Here is a 27,176-nt window from a genome sequence, read left to right as displayed (position 1 = left end):
CACCTTCCTGGACCTGGAGGGAGTTGGGAGGACCTTGGACTCAACATAGTGTAGAGAACCCTGATGGCTCTTTGGCCTGGAGAGGGAGGGAGTGGGGGTATGGGTGGAGGGGAGGTGAGGGAAGGGGGAGGAGGAGGGGAGGAGATGGCAATTTTTAATAAAAAAAAAATCTTAAAAAAGAAATTACTCATAATAATTTAGCTCAGGGAATAACTAAAAAACAAGTCGTCCTATGTGAAGTAGTCATAGTATGTTGAGAATTGAAGTTCAAAGTAGAAAAGGTACCTAGTGCCTTTTTCAGTTTCACTTGCTGAGAAGGAAGGGAGAAAGAGCTCAAAGGTGAAGAGTGGTTTAACTAGGAAACAAAGCATCAGGAAAAAAAGATCCTGGCACTAACCATCTACCAATTCTCTAAAAAGTAATTCAAAGACCATGAGAGAGGAGATTGCCACCACAAAAGAACACAGACACATTCTCAGTAAGCAAGATGAAGCACAAACAAAGCAGAATGATGTTCTGGAAAAGATGAATGTCCTAGAAGGTCGCAGAAGAGGATCTCTGCAATGCAGAGGCAGAAGATGGAGCGTAGCACAAGGAAACATCGCTCCTATCAAGCCCCCTCACTGGATATGGTGCAGGGTCTCTGCTAAAGATACTAAGAGCAAAGAATACAATCCTCAAGACATTATTAACTGTTCGTGGTAAGAAGGCATCTCAAGGTTAAAAGCCCTAGTTATAGCAAGCATTTCAAGCAATTAAAGAAACAACTTTTGAATTACTGTAAACATATAAAACCACTATCATCCCATCTTTAAATAAGACTGTTTTTAGAGTAATCTTGAAACGTTCTTCTGCACCATTCTGATAGAAATATACTAACACTAAATACAGTTGGTTTAGTTGGGCATTGGTGGCACTTGGGAGGCATTAGGCAAATAGATCTCTTTGAGTTCAAGGCTGGCCTGGTCTACAAAGTGAGTTCCAAGACAGCCAAGGCTACTCAGAAGGAACCTGTCTCAAAAAAACCGGATGGATGTATAGATAGATAGATAGATAGATAGATAGATAGATAGATAGATAGATAGATAGACAGACAGATAGATGATATAGAAGATAGATGATAGATAGATAGATAGATAGATAGATAGATAGATAGATAGATAGATACAGAGGATAGGTAGGTAGATAGATAGATAGATAGATAGATAGATAGATAGATAGATAGATAGATAGATAGACAGACAGACAGACAGATAGATGATAGATAGATAGATAGATGATATAGAAGATAGATAGATGATAGATAGATAGATAGATAGATAGATAGATAGATAGATAGATAATACTGTTGGGCGTGGTGGTTCATGCTTTTAATTCCAACATTTAGGAGGCAGAGGCCTCTATTGAGTGTTAGGACAGTTTGATCCACACAGAGTTCTAGGCCAGTTAGAGGTATATAGTGAGACTGTGTCTTAAAAAAATGTATGCATATATAAAAATATACATAAATTCATTCTCTCTCTCTCTCTCTCTCTCTCAATTTGGTCTTCTTTCAGGTAAAGTGATTGATCATAATATGTGAAGTTATATATGCCAAACTTCTGTTATATAATATGTCTACAATGCTTCTTGATAATCACTATTTCTAATGAAATCATGGCACGATGAGCTGTTAAGCTCAGAGGAAAGCAATGTAGAGAGTCTGTCAACGTAAGCTTTAAGGGTTACTACTAAATTAATTCTTGAACTTGTGACATTATGAAAATATATTCAATACATCCACAGTTTATCTGAAGTTGTCACATGCTGTTGGTGACAAAACAAACAGAGGAAAACCAGTTGTTAAGAGTACGGGCTTTGCATAGCAGGACTGAAATGAAACTTAATACACAAATTTAGCAATGCTGGCAAACAGCATGAGAGACTAATAAACTTCATTCAGACTACTGAGCAGCAGTGATACAGTCAATAATATAGCACCGCACAGTCATAAAATCTTTAAAATAGCAATTAGCTTCAATTGTACAAGTAATTATGACACTCATTTCAGTACTCTGTAATAGAAAGAAATATATTTTAAAAGCAGATTTTAATAGTATAATTAAATGGGCATTGACTGTATTATCGAAAGTTTCCTTTTTAAAATGTTTTTGTTTAATATGCCTAATTGTTTATCTTATTTTGAATTAACACATATATTGATTATTTAAATTTGCTGGTACAATATGATGTTTCAATACATATATGTTATGCAATAATTAGAGTAATTAGTATCGTTTATCTTAATTATTCATCGTTTCTTCATTGTAAAGACATTTGTAAAATTATTTTATAATTATTTGGAAATATATGAAACATTATTAGAAACAGTCACTCCAATGTGCTGTCCTGGAACACCAGGATATGCCTATGGAACTCTATTTCTGCATCCCCTAACCAATTTCTCCATAAACTTCCTTTAGTCCTACAGTCCCTGGGGTCTGCTAATCACTATTTTCCTGCTTCTGTGAGTTCCACTTTTCTAGCTTCCACATATGAGTGTGAACAGCTAGTATTCTTTTTCCTATGTGTGGCTTATTTCACTTAACATATTATATTCCAGGCTTATCCTTGTAACTGTGAATGATAGAAAAGCTTTCTTTCCATCATTCCCTTGTGTACTTATAGACCTTGTGTACTGTTGATTCATCTGTTGATAGATAAGAAGCACCTTATTAATAAAATAATTAGGTAAATATTTTCTCCAAACTCAGTGTTTTAAGAAAGATTTCATGTTCAAAATTTCTAAAAGGCCTAAGAGCAAATTATCAATATTAAGGTGACATTAGTTAAAACCAATTATAGGAAAATATATTATCTATCAAATAATGAATTAGAAAATAAATAAAATTTTACTATCAGTCTAATTTTAATGACAAAAGCAGGCTCGAGGAACTGGAGATATCTTGTCATCTCTGTGTAAGCCAGGAAATGTTTACATTTCCTTGACTAAAATAAAATATTATTTTAGTAGGAACACAGTGACTGTCTTCACCAACCCCGCATCAGAAAAAAGTCTGATCTCCAAAATATATAAAGAACTCAAGAAACTGAACATGAAAATTCTAATTAACCCAATTTAAAAATAGGGTACTGAACTGAAAAGAGAATTCCCAGCAGACTAAGTTCAAATGGCCAAAAGACATTTAAGGTCATGTTCAACCTCCTTAGCCATCAGGGAACTGCAAATCAAAACAACTTTGAGATACCATCTTATACCTGTTAGAATGACTAAAATTAAAAACACCAATGATAGCCTTTGTTGGAGAGGATGTGGAGTAAGGGGTACACTCATCCATTGCTGGTGGGAATGCAAACTTGTGCAACCATTTTGGAAATCAGTGTGGCGGTTTCTCAGGAAATTGGGAATCAATCTACCTCAGGATCCAGCAATACCACTCTTGGGAATATACCCAAGAGATGCCCAATCATACTACAAAAGCATTTGTTCAACTATTCATAGCAGCATTATTTGTAATCGCCAGATCCTGGAAACAACCTAGATGCCCTTCAATGGAAGAATGGATAAAGAAAGTGTGGAATATCTATACATTAGAATACTACTCAGAGATAAAAAACAATGACATTTTGCATTTTGCATGCAAATGGATGGAAATAGAAAACACTATCCTGAGTGAGATAACCCAGACTCAAAAAGATGAATATGGTATGTACTCACTCATTAGTGAACTCTAGCCATAAACAAAGGACATTAAGCCTATAGAAGCCAAATAACAAGGTGAACCCAAAGAAAAACATATAGATACTCTTGGAAACTGGAAGCAAACAAGATTGATGGGCAAAAGTTGGGAGCATGGGGGTAGGGGTGGGTGGGGGTGGGCTTGGGGGAAGGGGAGAGGGGAAGAGAGAAGGGAGAAGGGAAAGACTGGGGAGAGCTTGGGGGAGTGGGAGGGTGGAGATGGGGTAAGGGCAGATATAGGAGCAGGGAAGAAGTTATCTACATTAAGGGAGTCATTTTAGGGTTGCCAAGACACTTGGCTCTAGAGTGGATCCCAGGTGTCCACGGGGAGGTCCCCAGCTAGGTCCTTGGGTAGCAGAGCAGAGAGTGCCTGAATTGGCCTTGCTCCACTAACACACTGATGATTATCTCGAATATCACCATAGAATCTTCGTCTGGCGACAGATGGAGATAGAGACAGAGACCCTCATCAGAGCAACAGACTGAGCTCCCAAGGTCCAACTGAAGAGCAGAAGGAGGGAGAAGATGAGCAAGGAAGTCTGGACCGCTAGGGGTTGGTCCACCCACTGAGACGGTGTGCCTGTTCTAATGGGAGCTCACCAAATCCAGCTGGACCAGGACCAAATGAGCATGCGACCAAACCGAACTCTCTGAATGTGGCTGAAATGGGGGGCTGATTGAGAAGCCATTGATAAAGAACTTTCATCTGGCAATATATGGAGATAGAGACAGAGACCCACATTGGAGCACTGGACTGAGCTCCCAAGGTCCAAATGAGGAGCAGAAGGAGAGAGAACATGAGCAAGGAAGTCAGGACCGCGAGGGGTGCACCCACCCACTGAGATGGTGGAGCTGATCTAATGGGAGCTGACCAAGGCCAGCTGGACTGGGACTGAACGAGCATGTGATCAAATTGGACTCTCTGAATGTGGCTGACAATGAGGGCGGACTGAGAAGCCAATGATAATGACACCAGATTTGGATTCTACTGCATGTACTGGCTTTTTGGGAGCCTAATCTGTTTGGATGCACACGTTCCTAGACCTGGATGGAAGAGGGAGGGCCTTGGACTTTCCACAGGGCAGGGAACCCTGACTTCTCTTAGGACTGGAGAGCAAGGGGGAGGTGGAGAGGGGGGAGTGGGAGGGAAATGGGAGGATGGGAGGAAGTGGAAATTTTTAATTAATAAATAAAGAAAGAGGGAGGGGGAGGGAGAAGGGTATTTGGGGGAGTGGGAGGGAATGGGAGGAGGGAAGGAAGTATAAATTTTTTAATGGATAAAAATAAATAAATAAATAAATAAATAAATGAATAGAAAAAAGTTATTAGTTGATTAGAAAAAAAGCTAACCCCTACACAGTGTGATATGTTCTAAGGAGTCAAGATTCACGTCTTTGCAAAAGTTAGCATTTAACTGCTAGTTCTTAAGATCAAGAATCAAAGAGGAAAAAAATTGTAAAGCTAGTTTCAATAGAATTCTAGAAGCTCAGATTATTTTTCAATTTAATTCTATAAAAGACTACTGTGTAAAAGTAAGTCAAATGATGTATAAAATCACTGAAATGAATAAACCAAAATAAAGTATACAAAATTATAAAACAAGTTATATTTTCAAATGTATTAGGATTTCACATCATTTGACCACATGGAAGCCTTCTCTTTTTTTTTTTTTTTTGCATGATGATATCAGCTTTTATTGAAAATTACATTCTCACAAATATTGGTAGTGACAATTATATCTTTTTTTTCCTCATGGTTTATTTTTTTTTATATTTAAAAATTTCCATCTCCTTCCCTCCTCCTCCCCCCTCCCTCCCCTCCTCCTCCCCCTTCCCTCCCCTCCCCTCCACCCATACCTCCCCTCCCTCCCTCTCAAGGCCAAGGAGCCATCAGGGTTCCCCACTCTATGCTAAGACCAAGGTCCTCCCAACTCCCCCCAGGTCCATGGAAGCCTTCTCTTAAGTAATTCTGCTTTGTAAAATTCACCTGCTTTATTTTCCATTTACTCCCACACCACATGTTATATGACAGCTTCTTCTGACAAGTTTCACATGTCTATAGAATTGACTTTAGGAGCCCTTCTCGGACTCTCTATGAGCATCTACCACAAGAAAAAGAAGATTTGAAAACATCTTACCCCTGATATGAGAAACACTTTACAGAAGTCTAAAACTGGTAGAATCTGAAGAAAGCTGGCCGCTTCCAGTGTGTCTTGAAGGGTGTCCATGTTGAGAGAAAGTTTCGCAGTATAGATGAAGTCAATAATTTTCCTTAGACCCACTTTGCTCACGCCATGAAGCTTGATGCACATTAAATCTTGTTCTTTCATTCCACCTTAAATGAAAAGACAGTCAGTTCAGTGAAGGTGGGGCTCCTGTCAAACTCACATCTATTGCTGAGACAGTCAATTCAATGAAGGTGGGTAACCCAGGTCAAACTCACTTCTATTGCTAATTAGATGCAGTAAAAGCAAGGGCAAGTCTTACTTCAAGTACACATCCATTCCACAATTGGGTATTTACATGTTTTTACAGTTCAAAGAGCATTTGAAGAAAATTCTGTCTATACTGATGGAGATCATACATAATACAAGTCCTTTAAAATGGTCTCCTGTCACTTCCTGTCACTTTTGATGGATTAAAGGCCACATTATAGGAGCACAGAGTCTCTGATATTAAAGAAAGAAAGGATATGAAGTACAAGGGATGGTACAAAACATGCTTCAATTTCCCTTGCCAGAGCAGCAGCAAACACAACCACACAGACTGGGCAAGATGTTTTTTTGAAAATATTTTTTTTAATGACACAGAGCTAAATACTGGATTTGGGGTTAGAAATAATAACAATAAGATAATTAGACGAAGCTTTCTTCTGCTGTCTTAAAGTGAATGCAGGGTGTCAAAAGGCAACCTACCTGTGAACATAGCTTTGAAGTAGTCACTTGCAGATGCCATCATGACTCTGTGCACAGGGTAGGCATCATCTGTATCACCTGGCATCAGGGTCACGTCACAAAGCAGTCCATCAAGGCGAAGCTGGTCAAAGCCCTGTAACAAGCACATAAATTGAGCCAGGAATCAAGGGGGAAACGAACATCACAATCCCTGTGTGCTAAGCTTCTGTCTGCATGCTCATAGGTCCAGTGTATTTTGAAAACAGAGCCAAAAGAGTGCTCCGAAAGAATAAAAACTGCTTTGTTGATGTGTGCATACATTTCACAGAATGAAAAATAGAATATTAAGGCTAATTTACATTAAGAACAAAGAAGGGAGATATATGAATTTATCTATCTATTTACCCTGCTTGAAGAAAAAAAATGATCATTTATACTTGTTTTCCCCATATGTAAAATAAAGCATTTCCCATAATTACATGGATAGTACTGCAATAAGACTATCCATTTTTTTGCATTTTGCATTTTGATGGCTTTTCCCTCCTTGAGACATACAGGAGAGGGTATCTATCTGTATCAAGTGCAAGACTGGAGTTCATTCTATCACCTGAATTCTTTACCCTCTGAGAATTAAGGATTACGCTTTAGCTTTAAATATTCCAATATTCAGTTTATTGCTGCTGCTGTTTGGCCAATTATCTTTCAAGTCAGAGATTTAATTATCTTTGATAAAAAGGAGTGTAGAGAGTCCCAACAGGAGGCTTAATTGTCTCCAAGGGCTTAAAGGATTAGCAGAGAATGAACAGGCTAGCCCCTGCAGGGGAGAGGAGAGACAGGTCCCAGTGAGAAAAGTACCTGTTGATTAACTCCTTCCTCTGAACCCCAAACAAGGAGTTGAGGTTTGTCTACTCTTAGGAGAATGCTTTGAAGAGTACAATGGCAGATGGAACGATGTATGTATGCCACACAGCATGTTTTACAAGATGAATTTTATAATTTGCTTTATTAAAATGGAAAAAGGTCACAGCAAGCTTCTAATGGGGAACTATACAGAATTTAATAACGAGGCAAAAAGGAAGAATTTGGCAAGACTCAATCTGTAGGTTCATAAAAACGTTCATTTATAAAACAAATCAGGGGTGGTAGAAACTAACACAGATCACTTTCTAAGATTATAATAAACATAATAAGAGCCAATATAAAGGATTATGCTGTTCCCTTTGTATTTTAACGATCTCAAAACGTAAAATAAAATCATGTTTCACAGATTTAAGAAGCAAAAGGTATAATTTACTAAGAATGCAATTCTGAAAAGATTCTACACATAAATATAATACAAACCACAATCTAAACTCCCCATCATAATTTTAAGATTGCTTTTAAAAGTAAATATGTGGTTTAATAGAACTAAAATGGCAAAGAGATTATCTGATCCAACTACTGTCTCTCTAGGGAGAAAAAAATAGTTACACATTATACACATACTTTAGGACAGGGTTGTGTATTATATTTGTGCATCTCTGCCAATGAATGGCATGTATTGTTCATAATTATGAAACTGCTCATAAATGCCCTCATTCCTTTGAAAACACAAATACTCCACACCCTACCTCTGTAATTCATCCCTTGCCTCTCTTAGTCAGAAAAGCAGATGTAATCGAGGAACAATGTATCTAGCCAAAGCAATGTCAACTTGGAGAAAGTGTTCTCAATACTTAAGACTGTTCTTTATTACTCATGTAAGGTGTACAAAGCTCAGTAAGTTTATGGGAGGTACTTTTAAAATTATGTAAGTATGCATAAGTACTGAATGAGCACACTTCAGTGGGGGTAAGACTGTCAATCATCTGATAAGGAGATGCCCTTGGCTGGCAGGGTTCAGGACCAGAACCTTTGAATTGAATTGGGTGCTTTCGCATATACTTTGCAGTAAATGTTCAAGTTAGGATATTCACAAAACTCCATTTCATTCAGAAGCTGTCAATTAGTACTTTAAAGTCATGTCAGCATGGTGGGGAAAACGTTAGCCCTTTGTCATATTAATTAGGAACTAGAAGCTTAGCTTCTCCCAAGAATGAAATGGAATGTGCTGACAGTGCTTGCTTCTCAGAGTGTAAAGGTTGAACACGAGAGGAAAAACGGAATTAAAGCCCAGTGTTTAGGAAGGAAAGGTTGGGTTCAACAGCTTGGCTTGTTTTCCCTTTCATCCACAAATAAACTTGAGGTTAAAAATTATAGATATACACTTTTTAAAAGTCAAAACCCATACGGATAAACACAGGTGTACTGGCACATGTCTACATAGCAATGAATAGCCTTGTGCAAAGACAAACTTCATTCTTAGAGGTTGTATACTATCTCATGTGGCGACATAGCACAGCAATTGCAATTGGTGCAGCGATGAACTTCCTGTGGACAGATGGCTCATTCCTTCACATATGGACAGCTTGGCTCAGCTCAGCTTAAGGTATCAAGAGACTTTATCCTTATCACAAAGTAAATCATTTTGGATCTATTTACACTATCATGGAAAAAGTCAAACCTTTCTCAGTAATTTGGTGTCATGAGGGACATTTGAATCTGCCTTCAATATATCTACTTTTTGTTCTCATTCTCACACTTACTTTTTTAATTTGAGAATTTCATATGCAAGTACTGTATTTACATCTTGTTTACCCCATTCCTCCTGTTTTCCTCCCACCCACTCTCTCTGAAATTACTGATCTCTTCTTCACCCTCAGCCACACCCTATTGAGTCCATTTTAGAGCAGCTTTTGTGTTTAGGGCTGTACCACTTGGGAGTGGATAATTTATCAGAGGGCTTGTACTTGGAGAAGACTCATTCTCTCTCCCAACAGCCACTGATGTTTGTAGTTCTTCATCTAGTGATGGGGCCTTGAGAGAATTCCCCATCTACACTAGAACATCAGATGACGTCATTACACAGGTCATGTTTAGGCAACCATATCGTTGAGATTTCATGGTTGCAGTTTTCATGTCTTATATAGGAGACACTATTTTAAAGCAGACTTTCGGGTTGGTTTTCCAGCTCTTACAATCTCCCCACCATCTCTTCTGTGATTTCCCCTGAGCCTTTGGATTAGGGGTTGCCCTGTAGACGAGTCAAATACGGGTTGGCACCTTACAGTCTCCTCTTACCACTTTACCAGTTTTCTCATCATCTTTTCCTCCACTCAACTTTAGAAATCATCTTAGAGATCCTGCACAAAGTGTGTCCTTTATTTATGAAATTAATCTCCTCCCACCAACTTTGTACTCCTTTTCTATAATTTCTATAAACTTATGTTGCCCACCGCTCTCCACATACAGAGTTCTGTTTTATGGACAGTGCTTAGCTTCTAGTTAACTTAAAGTGTGTCCTTAAAACTGCTTCCATTAATTTAATTTCACCTTTCAGTTTGAGCACCTATCTTATTTCTCTACCTACTTCGTTTCTCTGGGCCTTGGTTCTGATGTAAAAGGAACTTATTTGTTCTCAGGACCTGAATATTTACTTTTCCCCCTTCTATAACTCCCCCTACATCTTTTTTCTATTTCTTCTATATTCTTTAGGAACAAAAAACCACTAAAATGTTTTTATCTTCTTGAAATTAACCAATGAATCAATTTTTCAAATATTACAAAGATATATATATATATATATATATACATATACATATCCTAAAAGACAGACACAAATTAACTCATCTAACAATTTTCAAAATTATTGTATAAGAGGAAAGAATAAGTTGATGTTATAAAATTCTAATATAGAAAAAGCAAAAAAAAAATTACTTTAAAAGCTGGTTGGAGAGCACTGGCATTCAAATGAAATATAATACCATCATGCAGAAAACAACTCTGAGCTGGGCGGTGGTGGCGCACGCCTTTATTCCCAGCACTCGGGAGGTAGAGGCAAGAGGATCTCTGTGAGTTCGAGGCCAGCCTGGTCTAACAGCACTAGTTCCAGGACAGGCTTCAAAAGCTACAGAAAAACCCTGTCTCAAAAAAACAAAACAAATAAAAAAGCAACTGTGATGTATGGTATGGTATTAGAAATAATGAGACAAGTAAATATTTCCACCAACCTCTGCATTGGAAAGAATTTAGTAGTAGTATATTATAACTAATGTGAGGAGTATAATTTTGCAAAAACAATGAGCAGCAACAGGAAACTCATCTTGACAAGAACAATAAAAAAATTACCAACAGAAAATAGGTTTTTAAAAACAAGGGTGGAAGCTTTCAAGTATTGAAGAAGAATGGTCAAGTCATGGGTTTATTTATTAAGTAGACAGCATGTATTTGATCAAAATAATATGAGCTTTGTTTTTATGTGGCTGCTCTTCATTTGATTCAGAGGAAAGGGATATATAGAGTGGACATGAAATTTTACATTAATATGAAAAACTGTTATCATTATGTATCACGGCTTGCACTTTCGAAACATCTGATAGCTTCTTATCACTGTGCTAAGACTTCTCAAATCTGGCTCTAACCCAACTATACGCCCGTAAGTTTTATTACCCTGTGTATTGTAACCCATCATATCAGGTTATCCAACCCAGACTTACTCCTTTTCTATTACTTTTTATTTATGCCATTCCTTTTCACATTGATGTCCTCCCACCTCCAAAGCATAATCCAAATTATGCTTCATAAACCTCCTTTATAAGGCTATTACCAATCAAATCTCCCTAAAACAATTAGGCAATTTTGCTCTGTGTCTCAAGATTTAACATTTAAATATAGCTAATAAAATTTTGTTTCTAGAGAAGGTAAAGAAAACAGCAGATTTTTTTTCTTCATTCTACCTCCTGAAATACCTTAAAAATAAGAGAAAACATACAAAAAATATGGTTTTTAAGACCAAAAGAGCAGCATTTGTGAAAGATGAGAAAAAATTAGATGAAGGCATAATTGTCACATAATACACAGCATAGAAAGAGGTACAATGGGAACCCAGGCAAAATTCAGTTTGAAAAGACCAAGACAATTAAGTTTATAGGACTAGATACCAGGGAGATACGTCTGGAGAGATGCCTTTTCATGCACTCCTTCCCCCACCCCCACCTGCCAGCAGACTAAGGTTAACAAAACTTGGGCTGTGTCGTGCTTTTTGCAAATAGCCACTAACATAGGATGGATGCATGATAGCCCATGTGGTACGTGCTCACTTTTTATTTCTTTATATCTGGATCAAGACATGGGTGTAGTTCCGGTATGTATATAGAACAGCAGGGACTGAAGCCTCAGCTTTTGGATCAAGAAGAGAGCCCTGGTGAGTGGAAAGTATTGGGAAGATGATCAACGTGAAGTATAGCCAAGAAACACCACAGAGACACACTGTGAAACGCTGTTCAACAATTAAAAGGGGGCAAACTAAACATAAACGGCAAAGTGAACGGATCTAAACGACTGGACTATGTAAAAGAAACTAATCTCAATATCTTATAGGTTGTATGATACTTTGGAGGTTTTTTTCCAAAATAACAGAAACAATGACAGAAAATAGACTGTAGTTCCCAAGATTTAGGAGAAGGGACTACCAAGAGGTAATAAGAAGTAAGTTGGAGTCATGTAACAATTCCATTTCATAATTATGATGATTAAGTGAAATGATATATTTGCAATGCACATACTTGTATTATATCCAAGTAAAAATCACTTTCACTGTATGTTCCAATTTATAAAATAAGAAGATGGTAAAATATACTGAGTTGACAAAAACTAAAATACAGCTGGCATAAACATAGTATCAGACAAAACAGATTTAAGAGCAGGGACTATTAGCAAGGATAATGTGAGTCATCTTGTGACACAGGCATCAATTAAATGAGAATATAAAATAATTTTTTTCTATTCTAAAAGCATAGTTGCAAAACACATGAAGTCAAAACTTGAGTTTTGTGACTAAAAATCTCCATGTTGGGGTACAGTGTCAGGCAAGAATTCCTGGATTTTATACATGCTATCTATAGCATTCCTGGATTTTATACATGCTATCTATAGCATTCCTGAATTTTATACATGTTATATATAGCATTTCTGGATTTTATACATGCTATCTATAGCATTCCTGAATTTTATAGATGTTATATATAGCATTCCTGGATTTTATACATGCTAACAATAGCATTCCTATTCCTATTCCTATTGCTATCTATAGCATTCTTGGATTTTATACATGCTATCTATAGCATTCTTGGATTTTATATATGCTATCTATAGCATTCTTGGATTTTATACATGCTATCTATAGCATTCTTGGACTTTATATATGCTATCTATAGCATTCTTGGATTTTATACATGCTATCTATAGCATTGTATTTGGTTTGTTAGTTTTTTTCTTTACTGTCTTTTTTTCTGTGAAAATGTGTCATGTAGCCTAGGTCTCCAACTACTTACATGAGTGAGGTTAGCCTTGAACTCATAATTCTCCAGCCTCTATTTCCTGTGTGATGGTATCACAGGTATGTAGTGCCTTATCTAGCCCCAGTCATTACCTTAACACTCAAACCAGACAAATATAACTTAAGAAATATAACATTAAAATCCATTGAGACATGCCCATCACAGTGGTACATGACTATAATCCTAATATTCATGCCCAGGAAGTTGAGGTCAGAGAATTGTGAGTTTGAAGTAAGACTGAACTACATAGAAAGACAATGACTCATAAAGAAAGAATAAAAACAAATTCACTAAGATCATAAATATAAAAATAAGTATTAACATGCCAAATTTGACAATGTAAAAAGCAGTAGTATAGTATGACCAATATCTCCAAGTAAAAGTAGTGTTAGCAATGAAAGTCTAATTTTTAAAAAAGTCACCATATTAAGACTTGGAAAGAAAGATCATCTTAACAGTTATAAGAAGGCATGGGGAAAGCCCAATATCAAGTTGGGATTAAGGAATAAAACAAAGTACTAAAATCTTAATGAGCAATTTCTTAGAAAACTGGGAATCAATCTATGTCAAGATCCAGCAAGCCAGGCGGTGGTGGCGTACGCCTTTAATCCCAGCACTCGGGAGGCAGAGGCAGGCGGATCTCTGAGTTCGAGGCCAGCCTGGTCTACAAGAGCTAGTTCCAGGACAGGCTCTAGAAACTACAGGGAAACCCTGTCTCGAAAAACCAAAAAAAAAAAAAAAAAAAGATCCAGCAATACCACTCTTGAGCATATACCCAAAGAATGCTCAATTATACCACAAAGACATTTGCTCAGTTATGTTCATAGCAGCATTATTCGTAATAGAATCTGGAAACAACCTAGATGGCCCAAACTAAAGAATGGATAAAGAAAATGGGGTACATTCATACAATAGAGTATCATTCAGTGGTTAAAAAAATGATATCATGAAATTTGCAGGCAAATGAATGAAACTAGAAAAAAAATCCTGAGTAACTCAGACCCAGAAAGACAAACACAGTATGTACTCACTCCTAAGTGGATATTAGATGTAAAGCAAAGGCTAACCAGACTACAATCCACAGCCAGAGAGAAGCTAGGTAACAAGGAAGACCCTAGGAGGGACATGCAGTGATCACCCTAGGAAAGGGAAATAGATAAATAGACATGAGGGAATGAGATGGTTGAGTTGGAGGGGGGTAGATAGAGAGAGCAATGAAAGAAGCATCTTGATCGAGGTAGCTATTATAGGGTTAGGGAGAAACCTGGTTCTAGGGAAATTCCCAGGAACCCACAAAGGATAAGACTACTAGCAATAGTTGTGAGAGTGCCTGAACTGGCTTTCTCCTGTAATCAGATTGGTCACTACCCTAATTGTCAGCATTGAACCTTCATCCAGTAACTTATGGAAGCAGATACAAAGATCTACAGTAAAACACTGGGCCAAGCTCCACTGGGTCCAACTGATGAGGGAGGAGGGATTATATGAGGAAGTTGGGGGCGGGGGTCAAGATCATTATGGAGAAACCCACAGAGACAGCTGACCCAAGTTAGTGGGAGCTCACTGACTCTGGACTGACAGCTGGGGAGCTTGCACATGACCTAACTAGGCCCTCTGAATGTGAATGACTGTTGTGTGACTTGGTCTTTTGTGGGGCCCCTGGCAGTGGAACCAGGATCTATCCAGTGCGTGAATTGGTATTTTTGGAGCCTATTCCCTATGGTGGGATATCTTGCTCAGCCTTGATGAAGGGGCAAAGAACTTGGTCCTGCCTAAACTAGATATGCCAAGCTTAGTTTACTCCTCATGGGAGGCATTACCCTCTCTGAGGAGTGGATGGGAGATGGGGAAAATGGGTAGGCCAGGGGAGGGAAGGAAAGGGGGAATTGTGGTTGATAGGTAAAAGGAATACAAAATTTAAAGTAAAAAAAGAATTGAACAAGGAAAAAACTATAAACAAAAAGCCCAACTGAGAAGTACCATAACATCATAGCTGACAACTAACAGCTTTCCTTTAAAATCAAGAAGACACAATATGTACATGCTAAGAACTTCTACTCAACATTTTTCTCCAGATCCCGCCAGTGCAATAAGTCACAGAAAGAAATAATCAAGTGGAAGCACCCACATGGTGGCTCAGAACTTTCTGTCACTCCAGCTCTGACACCTTCTTCTCACCTCCTCAGGCACCTGGCAAGTACACAGTGCACATACATATATACATGCAGGCAAAACATATTTATACATAAAATAAACATTAAAAACTAAAGAAAATACTTGAGGGTGAAGAAACCCTATGCAAAAAATGAAAAAAGAAAAGGAAGAAAAGAGAAAAAGAAAAAGAAGGGTTGGATAATAACACAACTGAAAGGGGATGTCTTAGACACATCTTCAAGATATTTATCAATTAGAAGCATAAGAATGGTTCATTGTACCCTACCCTGGGAGAACTAAGAAGTGCTTCCCCCAGAAAAGATGCAGAATGAGTTCTTTTTATTCTAGTTGGCATGAAGGAACAGAAAATAAATGAAAAGTATGATTTTGATAGAATCTTAATTTGTAATATCTTAATTAGATAGTAATCTAAATTACTAGAGCTATTTCATAATGTGTAACTTTTCATTATGTTTATATTAACTTTTTTAATACAGGGTTTCTCTATGCAACTCTGGCTGTCCTAGAACTTGCTCTGTAGACCAGGCTGACCTCAAACACAGAGATCCATCCGACTCCTGAGTGCTGGGATCAAAGGTGTTCAGTGACAAACTGGGCTTATCAACACCTTCAACACCTTTTTAAAACTGTGCCTTTTATAATTATAAAGTTTTGTGATGAGATAAAGGTCGTCAACATCCCAAGACCAACAACCTAAACATCAACTTTAACATTAACACCCCATGTACCTAAACCAGTGGAAAGCAAGACACATTAATTTGCCTAAGCTTTCAAACAAACTACTTTTAAACATTCTGTTAGTTAGGTAATAACTGAAGGTTACAAAATTATACCTTACAGTGACTTTAGCACTAAAATTAGGCATAGAAAATAAATAGCCAAAATTAAGAAAAACATGAAAAGATCAGAGGGACAGGCACTAGTTATAGAGATGGGAAAGTGTCAATTACCAGTCTCAATGCAAGAACAGAAAGGTTCTTTAACTTTCCATGAGTTTAAATAAGTATAGCCAATATCTAGGAAACGGTGTATATGGTTTATATCAATGACAACTTGCATATATAGCTACCACTTGGAGCCTACTACCCTAGCTATGGTCTCCTTGTCCTAAACAATGGGACTACCAATGAAATGCCAATTTATACTTTGCCTCTTTGGTTTTGGCTTATTTACTTTTTTGGCAAATATAGAGAAGAACAGGCAAAGAAGGAAATAATCTGTGTAAATACTATTTCTATCCATAATACTATGCATGTAAATTGTTAGCGTCTATTGAGATATTTTTACAATTATGACTAATGGGCAGTTAATCTTTATAGAGCTTATATTTTAAAAGGTAAAACGGTTTAGAACAAAATTAGAATATAAATGCACAGACAGAGTCAGAAAACCTGGGTCAAGTCCTGGTAAGTGTCATCTAAGTGGTTATATGAATTTTTGCAGGCCTCCTAGCTTCTGAGATAGTCACTCTCTCTATATATGGTGGATATAACAATTCTTGCCATCTCTGCCATCTCACGATATATTTTCAAGTATCAATGAAGGAATATTATATGTAAACGCATCATATACTGCCATCTAAATTCATTCAATTCCATAAATAATCTCCACAAAAAGAGCAAAAGGCATTGAGTGGTTCCTTTATGCCAAATATTAGGCTAAGCTCTTCACATGCATGAGCTCTTTTAATGGTACTTACAATATTAAAAAATTAAAGCTGGATATTTATGGAGAATTCTCTCATACCCCAGCACTAGATAAAAGGCATACAGAAAGAACATGCTTAGATTCCAGGTCTGGAGAATCTTTCTAAGAGTGACCATTCATGAAGGACTGAATTTTGTGGATATAATAGAATCTAATAACCGCTTTAGGCATAAAATATCTTACATGGGAGAAATCTATCAATGATTGTCAAGCTACAGTTCTGTAAGAATGAATACGGTTCTGATATGCTATTGCCTAGAGCAGTGCCTACAGATAACAAGCATGTATCACAAAGTTTGAAAAGCTAAAAGAAAGGATTTTAAAACTTTTTACCATAAAGAAATGGTAACTATTTGAGGGGACAAGTGTATTTAACTTTATTTAAACATTATACAACCTACCACGTACCAAAACATCATGCCAATCATTAATATGTTTACCTTGATGTTTTATGTGTCAGGTAAATATAAGTTTAAGAAATATCTGTCCAATAGGGAAACAATATGTTACCAAAAGGGATCATTTAAGGTGAGTCATTATGAAAAAATGGGAGACAGATAAAGAAAAGAAAGGGCATTCCAGGAGAGGAAAGAGGTATAAGGACAATGCTATGTTGAAGAATGGTGTAACTTTTCAGGATGATGAAAGTCACGTACGCATTTTCTTTGACCCTCTTTTCCATTAACTCTGCCAAGCTAATGCCAAGCAATGGGGTATGTGGCTGAATGGACAAATGATTAGAAATTAACAGAACAATGAAGGAACAAAAAACTGAATGTGTTTTGAGAAATGCCAGCCAACTAATTATGAAATAAGGATTTGTATCTACATTATATAAGAGAACACTTATTATTGAATATTGGAAAGATAAACGGCCCAATTAAAAACTGGGTCACAATTCTAAATAGACATTTTGCCAAAGATGGCATACAAATGACCATAAGCACAAATGAAAATCTGTTCAATGTAATTAAAACTTGGAGAAAAGCAAATAAAAACCATAAGTAGAACTTCATACCTCCTTTGATGGCCATATTAAAAAAAAAACACTAAACAACTGTCAAGGAGCATGTACTATGTGCTTCTTTGACTGTATTACATGTCACAGAGCATGTGCTACATATATTCTTTACTATAAAGAAACCAGAACTACCCACAATTCAGTGTAAGTATAAGACAGTGCAGTTACATTAGCACACACCCAGCAACTCTTCAAAAGATTGAGCATGCAATTACCACAGGACCAAGCAACTCTGTTCCTAAACTCATACCCAAAAGAAATAAGAATATTTGTAAATGTATAATCCTATCAACATTGCCCATAAGCTAAAAGCTGGAAGTCACCAGGTACCCATCAATGAACAAATGGGTGAACAAAATACATCCATGCAAAATACATCCATGCAATGGGAATACTGACTGTCTGGTCGTAGAAAGAAAGGAAGTATGCTGCATGCTATAACATGGATGAGCCTTGAAAACTTTATAATAAGTAAAGACACTAGTTACAAAGGCCATACATTTGATAATTTCGTGTGTGTGAAATGCTTAGACTAGACAGAACTATGGAGCTAGAGAATCAATGCTTACCTAGGGGTAAGGAGGGGGCTGTCAGCAGAGGAGCAGTACCTGCTAGCGGATACAGGTTTTCTTATTTTGAGATGATAATCTTCCAGGAATAATGATAGCTGCAAAATCCTATGAAGAGTCTAAAGCCCACTTACACACTTTAACTAGGTGAATTATACGGTGTATGAATTGCATCTCAATAAAGCTCTTATTTAAAAATTAAATGTACCTGAAGGCATATGATACCGAGAATTATCATCAAAGGACTGCATAGTAAAAGAGAGGCATTGTCAACCTGGGATAATAAGGAAAAATCAAAGAACCGAAGGCTCTATGAGAAGCAAGCGCAGATATGCAGATATAGTAGCAGTCAAGGAATGGGGGAGGGGGCAATGAAATTAGCCTCCACTTTGAACAATCACTCCTTGAGTTAATGTTGGGTAATCTTCTTTACTTCGCACATGTAATTTGTACTGCTAACTCCATCATGGATTCTCCTGGGATTTGTCTAAGGCTCTAGGAATCCAAGCTGATTACGTATCAAATGTCTTTCTAGGCACTGTGACAGCCTAATTTGTTGCAGCCTATTTAATAAAGATGACTAATCTCCTAGAGTCACTCAGGCCAACCAGATGGATACTTTATTTGGTGTACCCATCACTTCTGATCAGCTACATTCTTCCCTGGACAACCTCTCTGCTTAGCTTGGGTGGGAGGAAAAGAACCATTTGTCACATACCTTACTTTTCCATAAACTGTGACATTTAATCTTCATATCTTTCACCTAGATTACAAATAAGGAAAGTGGTCCAGAGAGGATAAGTGACTTTCTCAAAGTCACATCACTAGCCAGTAGTACTATAATGGGAACTCTAGTTTGGGCTGAATTGGAAGGACCAAGTTACTCTCATCACAGTTAGGAAATGGGTAATCATTCAGGGTGAGACTTCATAAAACAGTTGGTTGCTCCCCATGGATCTTTCCCCTTGACGGTACTTTTGATGCCTGTTCAAGCCGGAGTTTGTCTTGTTGCTAATTTTAACACAACGATAACATTTATATATTAAACACTTCTCTGGCTTATTCCCTTGACAACCATGCATCCAACATTAGAAAAAGGCTCTCCTTGTTAGTGCTTGGTTAAAAAAAAATCTGTTTGTGGGAATATAACTTTTTACAAATAATATTTTCATTAATTCTTTGAGAATTCCACAGAATGTATGCTGATCACATGCAACCCTCTCCAAACTATCCCCAACTCTCTACCCTCCTGACTTCGCTTTTTCTTTCTTTTGCTTTTTTCCCCCTTTAACTCATCAACTTCAATTTGCATTTGCATTGCCCAGGCGTGAAGCCTGCCCAGGAGTGCAGCTGATTTACCCAGGAGTCACTCTCTTCCAGCAGCTATCAAATGCTAATAGCATCTCAGCTAGGGGTGAGACTTGGTGCTGACCCCCACCACCACCCACCCACCCCCATACTGGGATATTGTCTGTCTTGAGTTTGCACCAGTCTTGGGCACACTGCTACAACTGCTGTAAATTCACAAGCGCATTTGTCCTACGGTGTCTGGAAAACACTACTCCTTCAGAGTCATCCACCACATCTGCTTCTGGCTTTTACACTCCGCCCACCCATGTCTTTCAGGATAATCCTTGAAACTCTGCTGAATGGGTGTGACAGAGATTTCCAATTTAGGTCCGAAGAGTGTTCAGTCCCCTTTTAGGTGCACATTGACCAGTTGTTTAATCGCCAACACTACATAAAGTAGCTTTTTTTGGTAAGGATTGAGAGATACACTAATCTATGGGTATGGCAATAGGCGATTAGAAGTTGGTTTAGTACTAAATTTAGCAGAATAATAGTCAATTTAGCATAATTGTAGCATATGTCTGTGTATCCCTGACTCTCCTGGAACTCACACTATAGACCAGCTGGTCTCGAATTTAGACATCCACCTGCCTCTGCCTCCTGAATGCTGGGATTAAAGGCAGTTTCTGAACAGTTAAATGATATTCCATTGTGAAAATGCACATTTTTTGTTGTGCATTCTATTTCCTGGCAATTATGAATAGTGCATTAATGAACACTGATGAGCAAGCATCCCTGTCGTAAGATTACCCAAGAAGAATAGCTGGATTATATGGTATATTGACTTGCAGCTTCTCGAGAAATCTCTATACTGTTTCTACAGTGGCTGAGCCAGTCTGTAATCCCACCAGCATCTGGTGCCATTTGTTTTCTTGATCTTGGCCATTTTAGCTGGGTTAAGATAAAATCTAAAAGTAGTTTTAATTTGCATTTCACTTATGACTAAAGATGTTGAGCATTTAAAAAATGCTCCCTGGACATTGTATTTATCTTTTGAGAATTTTGTTTAGGGGGCTGAGACAGAACTGATTGCCTAAATTCAAAGTCAGCTTAGACTACATAGTGAGCTTCAGACCATCCTGGGCTACACAGAACAAGATCTTGTCTGAAAACAAATAAATAAACAAAAAGTAGGATAGATCTGTGTATTGAGTGCAAGGAGTACACAATTAAATGACAAAAAGATAACAGGGAGACATTTAAGCTATTTTAAATGTTTCCCTGCTGTAACAACGATTTATAATGTATCTATCATCTCATCTATTCATCTATGGAGAAAAGAATCCATGGTTGTTGGTGGAAGAAGATTCTAGTCTGGTGAAACAGTACAGTTGACCCTCAGTATGCTGTGTGGGTCCCTTATCTGCAAATTCAAGAACCTGGGATGAAATGTCTAGTTAAGTCTACCCTAGTATGGCTGCATAGATACTGAACATGGCATTTTGGTACTTTCAATCTTTCCATCTGTCCTTAAATAATTCGGTACAGTACCTATTTATATAGTGTTTGTAGTGTATTAAGTCAATAATCTAGAGATGCTTTTAAGTATACAAAGGATATAATTAGGTCATAGGGAAACATTATGCTATTTTTCGTAAAGAACGTGAGAAGATTTTGGTTCCTGGGAGGAGTTCTGGAACCAATTTCCTGTTGTGGGTGAAGACTGCATATACTCTCTGGAGTAAAGCATCACCTAGGGACTTGCTGGAAATGGGAATTATTAGGTCACTCCCCATATTTTTTGATTCGGTATCTATAGGTTGGGAGTCAGTGCTCAGTGTTTTAACAAGTCCTTCTGATGATCCTAACAAAATTTGAGAATCACAGCTATGAACTACAGTAGTGATCACTATTCAGCTTAGTGCTTTAAAATAGCAGCTTCACAAGCACAGTATGGATGCCTCTGGTTTTCTCCCCAGCATTTTGTTTGTTTGTTTTGAGACAGGGTTTCTCTGTAGCTTTGGAGCCTGTCCTGGAATTAGCTCTTGTAGACCAGGCTGACCTCGAACTCACAGAGATCCACCTGCCTCTGCCTCCTGAGTGTTGGGATTACAGGTGTGCGACACCACCACCCGGCTCCCCCCAGTATTTTAAAACTGTTCTTTGGTACAAGGACATTAAAGTAGTATGTTACTTTTTTGTACGTTCTTGAGAGTTACTTAACCCCTTATTATCTATCTCCTCACATGGGTTGGAAATGTCAACATTTACATTACATATAGAGTGTCAAGATGCCAAAAGACTGAACTCTTATATTTCCACTGAGGACACCCAAAGCACAACCAACTTTAGAACTCATCTCTCAGGATTTATAGATTGGAAAGAAAAGGCAATATAGAGATGCCCTGATCAGTAGTTACATTTTATAAATAAGGAAAATGAAGCCTTGAGACATTACACTAAACAGAGATTATACAATAATTATAAGCATCTTCTTTCATTATAATATGTACTACTTCAGGGTAGCTGTTCTTGATCAAACAGATTCATAAAATCCACATCGGAAGATTTCATTTTACGATACATTTATATAGACATAAATAAATCTAATGAAAAAGCAAAAAGACCAACAGAATTTAAATCTGTCAGAAGGCACCTGAGGCCATCAAGACTCTACTGTTCTCTAATTCATCAATGACCACAGGGATCAGGAAGGTCACTTAGAATGTCAATGTTTGTGCAAAATAGTCCCAGATCCCTGCCCTTCGTGATCCTTTGACTTCCTGTCCCCGCCTTTCATGTTAGTTATTAATTCTCACATCTACCTGTGGGATTGTATGCAGTAGCCTCCATCCCAACTCCCACACCTACTATGGCCAAATGAGAATTGAGAGATCAAATAAGTATGATATTTAGGACTATGATAAAGAGGACCGAACAACAGATGAGAAACTAGAATATTAACAATAGGAAACCTGTGATTTTTTTTTACTCTGGCTGTGACATAACAGACTTTAGAGTCAATGTTGGCAAACAGGATGTACTTTATGGAGAAAGGAAAAGAAACAGGAGGAAATGATATAAAAAACAGTATACATATATGAAATTAAAAAATAAATTTAAAAATAAAGTGACATACTATCAAGATACTCTGTACACAAATAAAACAATAAACCGTGGGAATGGTTTTAAACTCAAGAATGCATTTTTGGTAAAGATTTCTATACTGGTAGGGTTTTATTTGTTTTTCTAAATAACAGATTCTATTTCTGAGAAATTTTATGTTAACAACAGTAGCTGAGCTGAAAAGAGAGATTTGCCATGCACCTTCCCTCCCCATCCCCACAAAATAACAGCCTCCCCAGTTATTGCTATCCTGCACTTCAAAACAACAGCAACAATACTGAAAGGTTCATAACTTTACAAATCCCGCCAAAGAGGTAGTTGACATTACCTGTAACACCACGGAACTGTGGGTATTGCTGGTAAAGATGCGTGTGTTTCCTGCCTTAGAAGAATGCAAATGGGAAGAGAGCCCCATTTCACTGCATCCAAAGGACAGTTTCATATGCAGGTCTTCCTCTTCCACAAGAGATCTGAAAGAGTTTTTAAATGAGAAGGAAAGAAAAGTGAAAATGTGCATAATTCACAGCAATGAAATTGTTTAGGTAACTAGCTCCTCCTGACAATCATCTGTCTACAGAATACACGGAGGCTGCTTTCATTGCATTCTAATCCTACCCGTCGGTAGCATAGAAGAAATACACATGGTTAAAATGCTTTCCATCCAGGCAGTGGTGGCACACACCTTTAATCCTAGCACTTATGTGGGAGAGAGAGGCAGGCAGATCTCTGTGAGTTCGAGGCCAGCCTGCTCAACAGAGCTAGTTCCAAGAGAGTCAGACCTACACAAATACACACACACACACACACACAAAAAAAAAAAAAACCCCTGTCTTGAAAACCAAAAAAAAAAAAAGCTTTTCAAGAACAGAAAATGTAGAAATAAACTGAGAAATCAATCAAAAGATAGTTTTAAGGTATAGTCTCAAGGAACTTTTAGGGTGACAATATTTGCTTTGTGTATTTTACTATTCAGATAGCAATGCTATCAAATTATATCCTTCCTGGTTATGTTGAATTTCAAGTACCTAATTTTAGAAAGAGAACTAGCAACTGATGTATTCAACCGCTGCTCTCTATCAAGTACTTGCCAAGAACTTTACCCATGTGAGCGCTTTTCCTTTAAGACAACCCAATACAAAAGTTCTTATTATTAGCTCTGCTTTCCTTGCTCTTTATGTTTTATTTATTGCATATGAATGTCTGCCTGCATGTAGGTCTATACATCACAAGCGTGCCTGGTGCCCACAGAGGTCAGAAGAGCGAATCCAATTCCCTGCAAAGAGAATTACTGATGGTTGTGGGTTACCATGTGAATACTGGGAACCAAATTTTGGTCCTCTACAAGAGCAATAAATGCTCTTAACCATTCAACTATCTTTGCAGCCCCTATCTCTTTTTTAGCTTTCTTTTCGCAATTTGGGATTGTTTTGAGAAACAACTGTATCCTACTAGTATTTCTATCTTTTCAAAGACATGGATAACATAAATAAAATACATTAAAATAATAGCTTTTTCCCAAGGACCATAAGAAAGGAATGCAGAATGTGGAGTCATCAAGACACTTCATTACCAGAAACGATAATAAAACCGTTGATAGTTACAGGGCTTTCCTTAGATTATACTAAAATTTGACCACCCTGGGATGATCTGTCATTACTTCTTACAAGGGGCCTTTTGTACCCTTAACTCTACATAGCTAAAGTGGATTCTGGATCATGTGCCTAAGAACAAGGAGTCCTTGGCTCTGAATTGGTTTGGTTTGTGCATTCATGACAGATACTGCTAAATGGATATTAGGAAAAGAAAGAATTTCGATCAGAATTTTCCTTACTATAATTTTCTGAAATTTAAATTATGTGATTTCTTAGCTGGACTATCCAGTATCAAAGATTTCACCCTTTTCCTGTAATATCTGCAACCTGAGCTTCTCAGTTTTCAGACGAGTTTTAAGACGATAGCTACTTTCTACACAAAGATGTTGCTTTTTGAATACTGACGCCAATCAAGTGCTTTTAAATCCTGCACTAATTAGCAGGAATTCTTGCCTTAAGGGTGACATCAATTCTTCTGAACAATACTAGAGCCATAGTATAATGAAAAATGAATTAATAAAATATAACCATGTTTTATTCATCTCTCATAGATATTTAATAGAGAATAATTCAAGTAAGATTTTGACAAGCATAAAAGAAAATGAACATAGCCTTCCATTAAAGTTTCAGAAATAGCTTTAAAAGGAATGATATACTATATATATAATTTACATAGTGTGCAAAATACTCATATACATGTTTGTAGACAGGCACTGGAATTTATAGCATCAATTGGGAAAGTCAGAAATAGATGGTGAGGCACGTCTCTACCCAGAATATATCTATCCATCTAAAATTATTTTAATAGAAAATTCAAGCAGACTGTGCTATTAATTTCTATATTCCCTACACACAGCCTGGTATGAGAGGCTTAATTTATGTCCTGTGACTGAATATGGAATCTCATTTCTGTGAATCATTCCAAAGACATCTCTTTATCATGCAGTGCTTAGATGGCCATCAATTATCATTTTCCCAACAAGGACAGGAGTAAAGCTGCAGCTGCTCTGTCCTTATGACATACCCTAGAAGTCGTTTCTTTGAATAAACCACAAGTAACAACTTGTTTACTTGTCATTTGTCCCTTGCTCTCAAAACTGAAAAGGTTTATATGAAAATGCAACCCTTTCGTGGCATTAGGAGATAGCTGGCTTTCTAGTTAATTACTTAAAAAGCTGGAGAAGCCCTCATACTTGGCTTCTGGAATACCAGGGAGACTGACTCTTTAACATTCAAAACACTCCCTATCATTTTTGCGCCAGTAACAACACATGTCATATCAACCTTCTTAGGAGACTCAATATGCCCGTCTAGCTTCTTTTTATTAAACTTACAGACTGCAAGGAAAGCGCATTGTTCTTCAACACTGTAAGGAACTAATAGCTTTCTCTTTCTGGAAAGCCCAGGCTACAATTACAGCATGTTATTATGTTAAGGGGCTGTTTATCAGAAAAATTCCAGACCAAAAACTATTTTTTTTAAAAAAAATATTTTCAAGTCACATAGTTAAAACACTATGCATGCCAGCGATTCTCAATGGGCAGAGGAAAGGAAGGAATTTTTCTTCCAATCCCTGCCCCTTACAATACACACGTCCCTTGACAATGTTTGTGGACATTTTCCATTGTACTAAGTGCGGGAGGGGTAGGCAATTACTGTCATCTCTTGGGATGCTGCTAGACCCAGCACAGTACACAGGACAATTCTGTATGTCAAGGATGTTCTCACGCAAAAAAAATGTCAATGGTACTAAGGCTGAGAAGCCCTGGAACAGAGGGATTGCATTCACATGAAGTGTTTATCGAGTAATTTCGTGTTTTCAATATTTGCCAATCCTTGGATTGACTCCACGAAGTAATGTTAACATTACAAAAACACAGTGGGGATTACTAATTACCACTAAATCTGCGAAAGCCATCTTAACAGAATACCTCAGCTCGCCGCATTCCTAACACTTTGAAAACTCAAGTGTTTACAACACATCAGTAGATAATAGCACTGATGTTTCTATAATTATGTAAAAAAGATTTTTATATTTTATATAACAAAAACAATATCTTAATTCTGCTTAAAACAACTGTTCACTGAATTCAACTCAACATAGAAAGTTACAATCTTCTAAATCTTGAGCAAATCCTGCCATTTTATAAATACTAAAAGGTAACTTAGAGGAGACAATGTCTTCATCAGTTTTTCTAAAACTTAAATCTTCCTGTTATAACATTAGAATCTATATATGACTGCCAAACTAACCCCGCACACTGAACACATTTTATTTTCAAAACAGCAGTGAACCACCGAATGTAAAACTAATCTTTCACACAATGAGCATGAACCAGCCAAATGTGTTTGTGCAAAGAAAATAATCAGTCTTGTTGCTGCTGCTGCTGTTGTTGAAGAGCTGTGGGTTAGAGATGAGGTGCTCTCTATGCCATTTTACTAAGACCTCCACAGACATGAACAACTAAACCTATAACTGCATTTACTTACTACACTGTTGTTTGAAGAAAGAAAAAAGTCTTAAGCAACTGTTATTTTGCTAAGCAATACCAATATTGTAATCTTGTCTCAAACTTTCCATATTTTACAAGAACCTCAAGGAAAGCATATGTAAATAAATACAAATGTACAACTTCATATAGGCAGTT

At 37.3% G+C, this 27,176-nt stretch overlaps 1 protein-coding gene across 6 annotated transcripts in view; it reads right to left on the bottom strand.

Annotated features, from left to right (window-relative positions):
* Positions 1–27,176, bottom strand: part of Klhl13 (kelch like family member 13) — a 168,355-nt gene that overhangs the window by 18,644 nt on the left and 122,535 nt on the right. For all 6 annotated transcript variants that reach the window (XM_038316433.1, XM_038316432.1, XM_038316435.1 and 3 more), the window contains 3 exons: positions 23,265–23,406; positions 6,654–6,786; positions 5,877–6,073 (listed from right to left, as the gene is read on the bottom strand). In XM_038316433.1, the coding sequence (XP_038172361.1) occupies positions 5,877–6,073; positions 6,654–6,786; positions 23,265–23,406 (472 nt within the window). The remainder of the gene's footprint in view (positions 1–5,876; positions 6,074–6,653; positions 6,787–23,264; positions 23,407–27,176) is intronic.

This window comes from Arvicola amphibius, chromosome X (genome assembly GCF_903992535.2).
Source record: "Arvicola amphibius chromosome X, mArvAmp1.2, whole genome shotgun sequence".
NCBI lineage: Eukaryota > Metazoa > Chordata > Mammalia > Rodentia > Cricetidae > Arvicola > Arvicola amphibius.
This window is presented reverse-complemented; position numbering and strand designations above follow the sequence as displayed.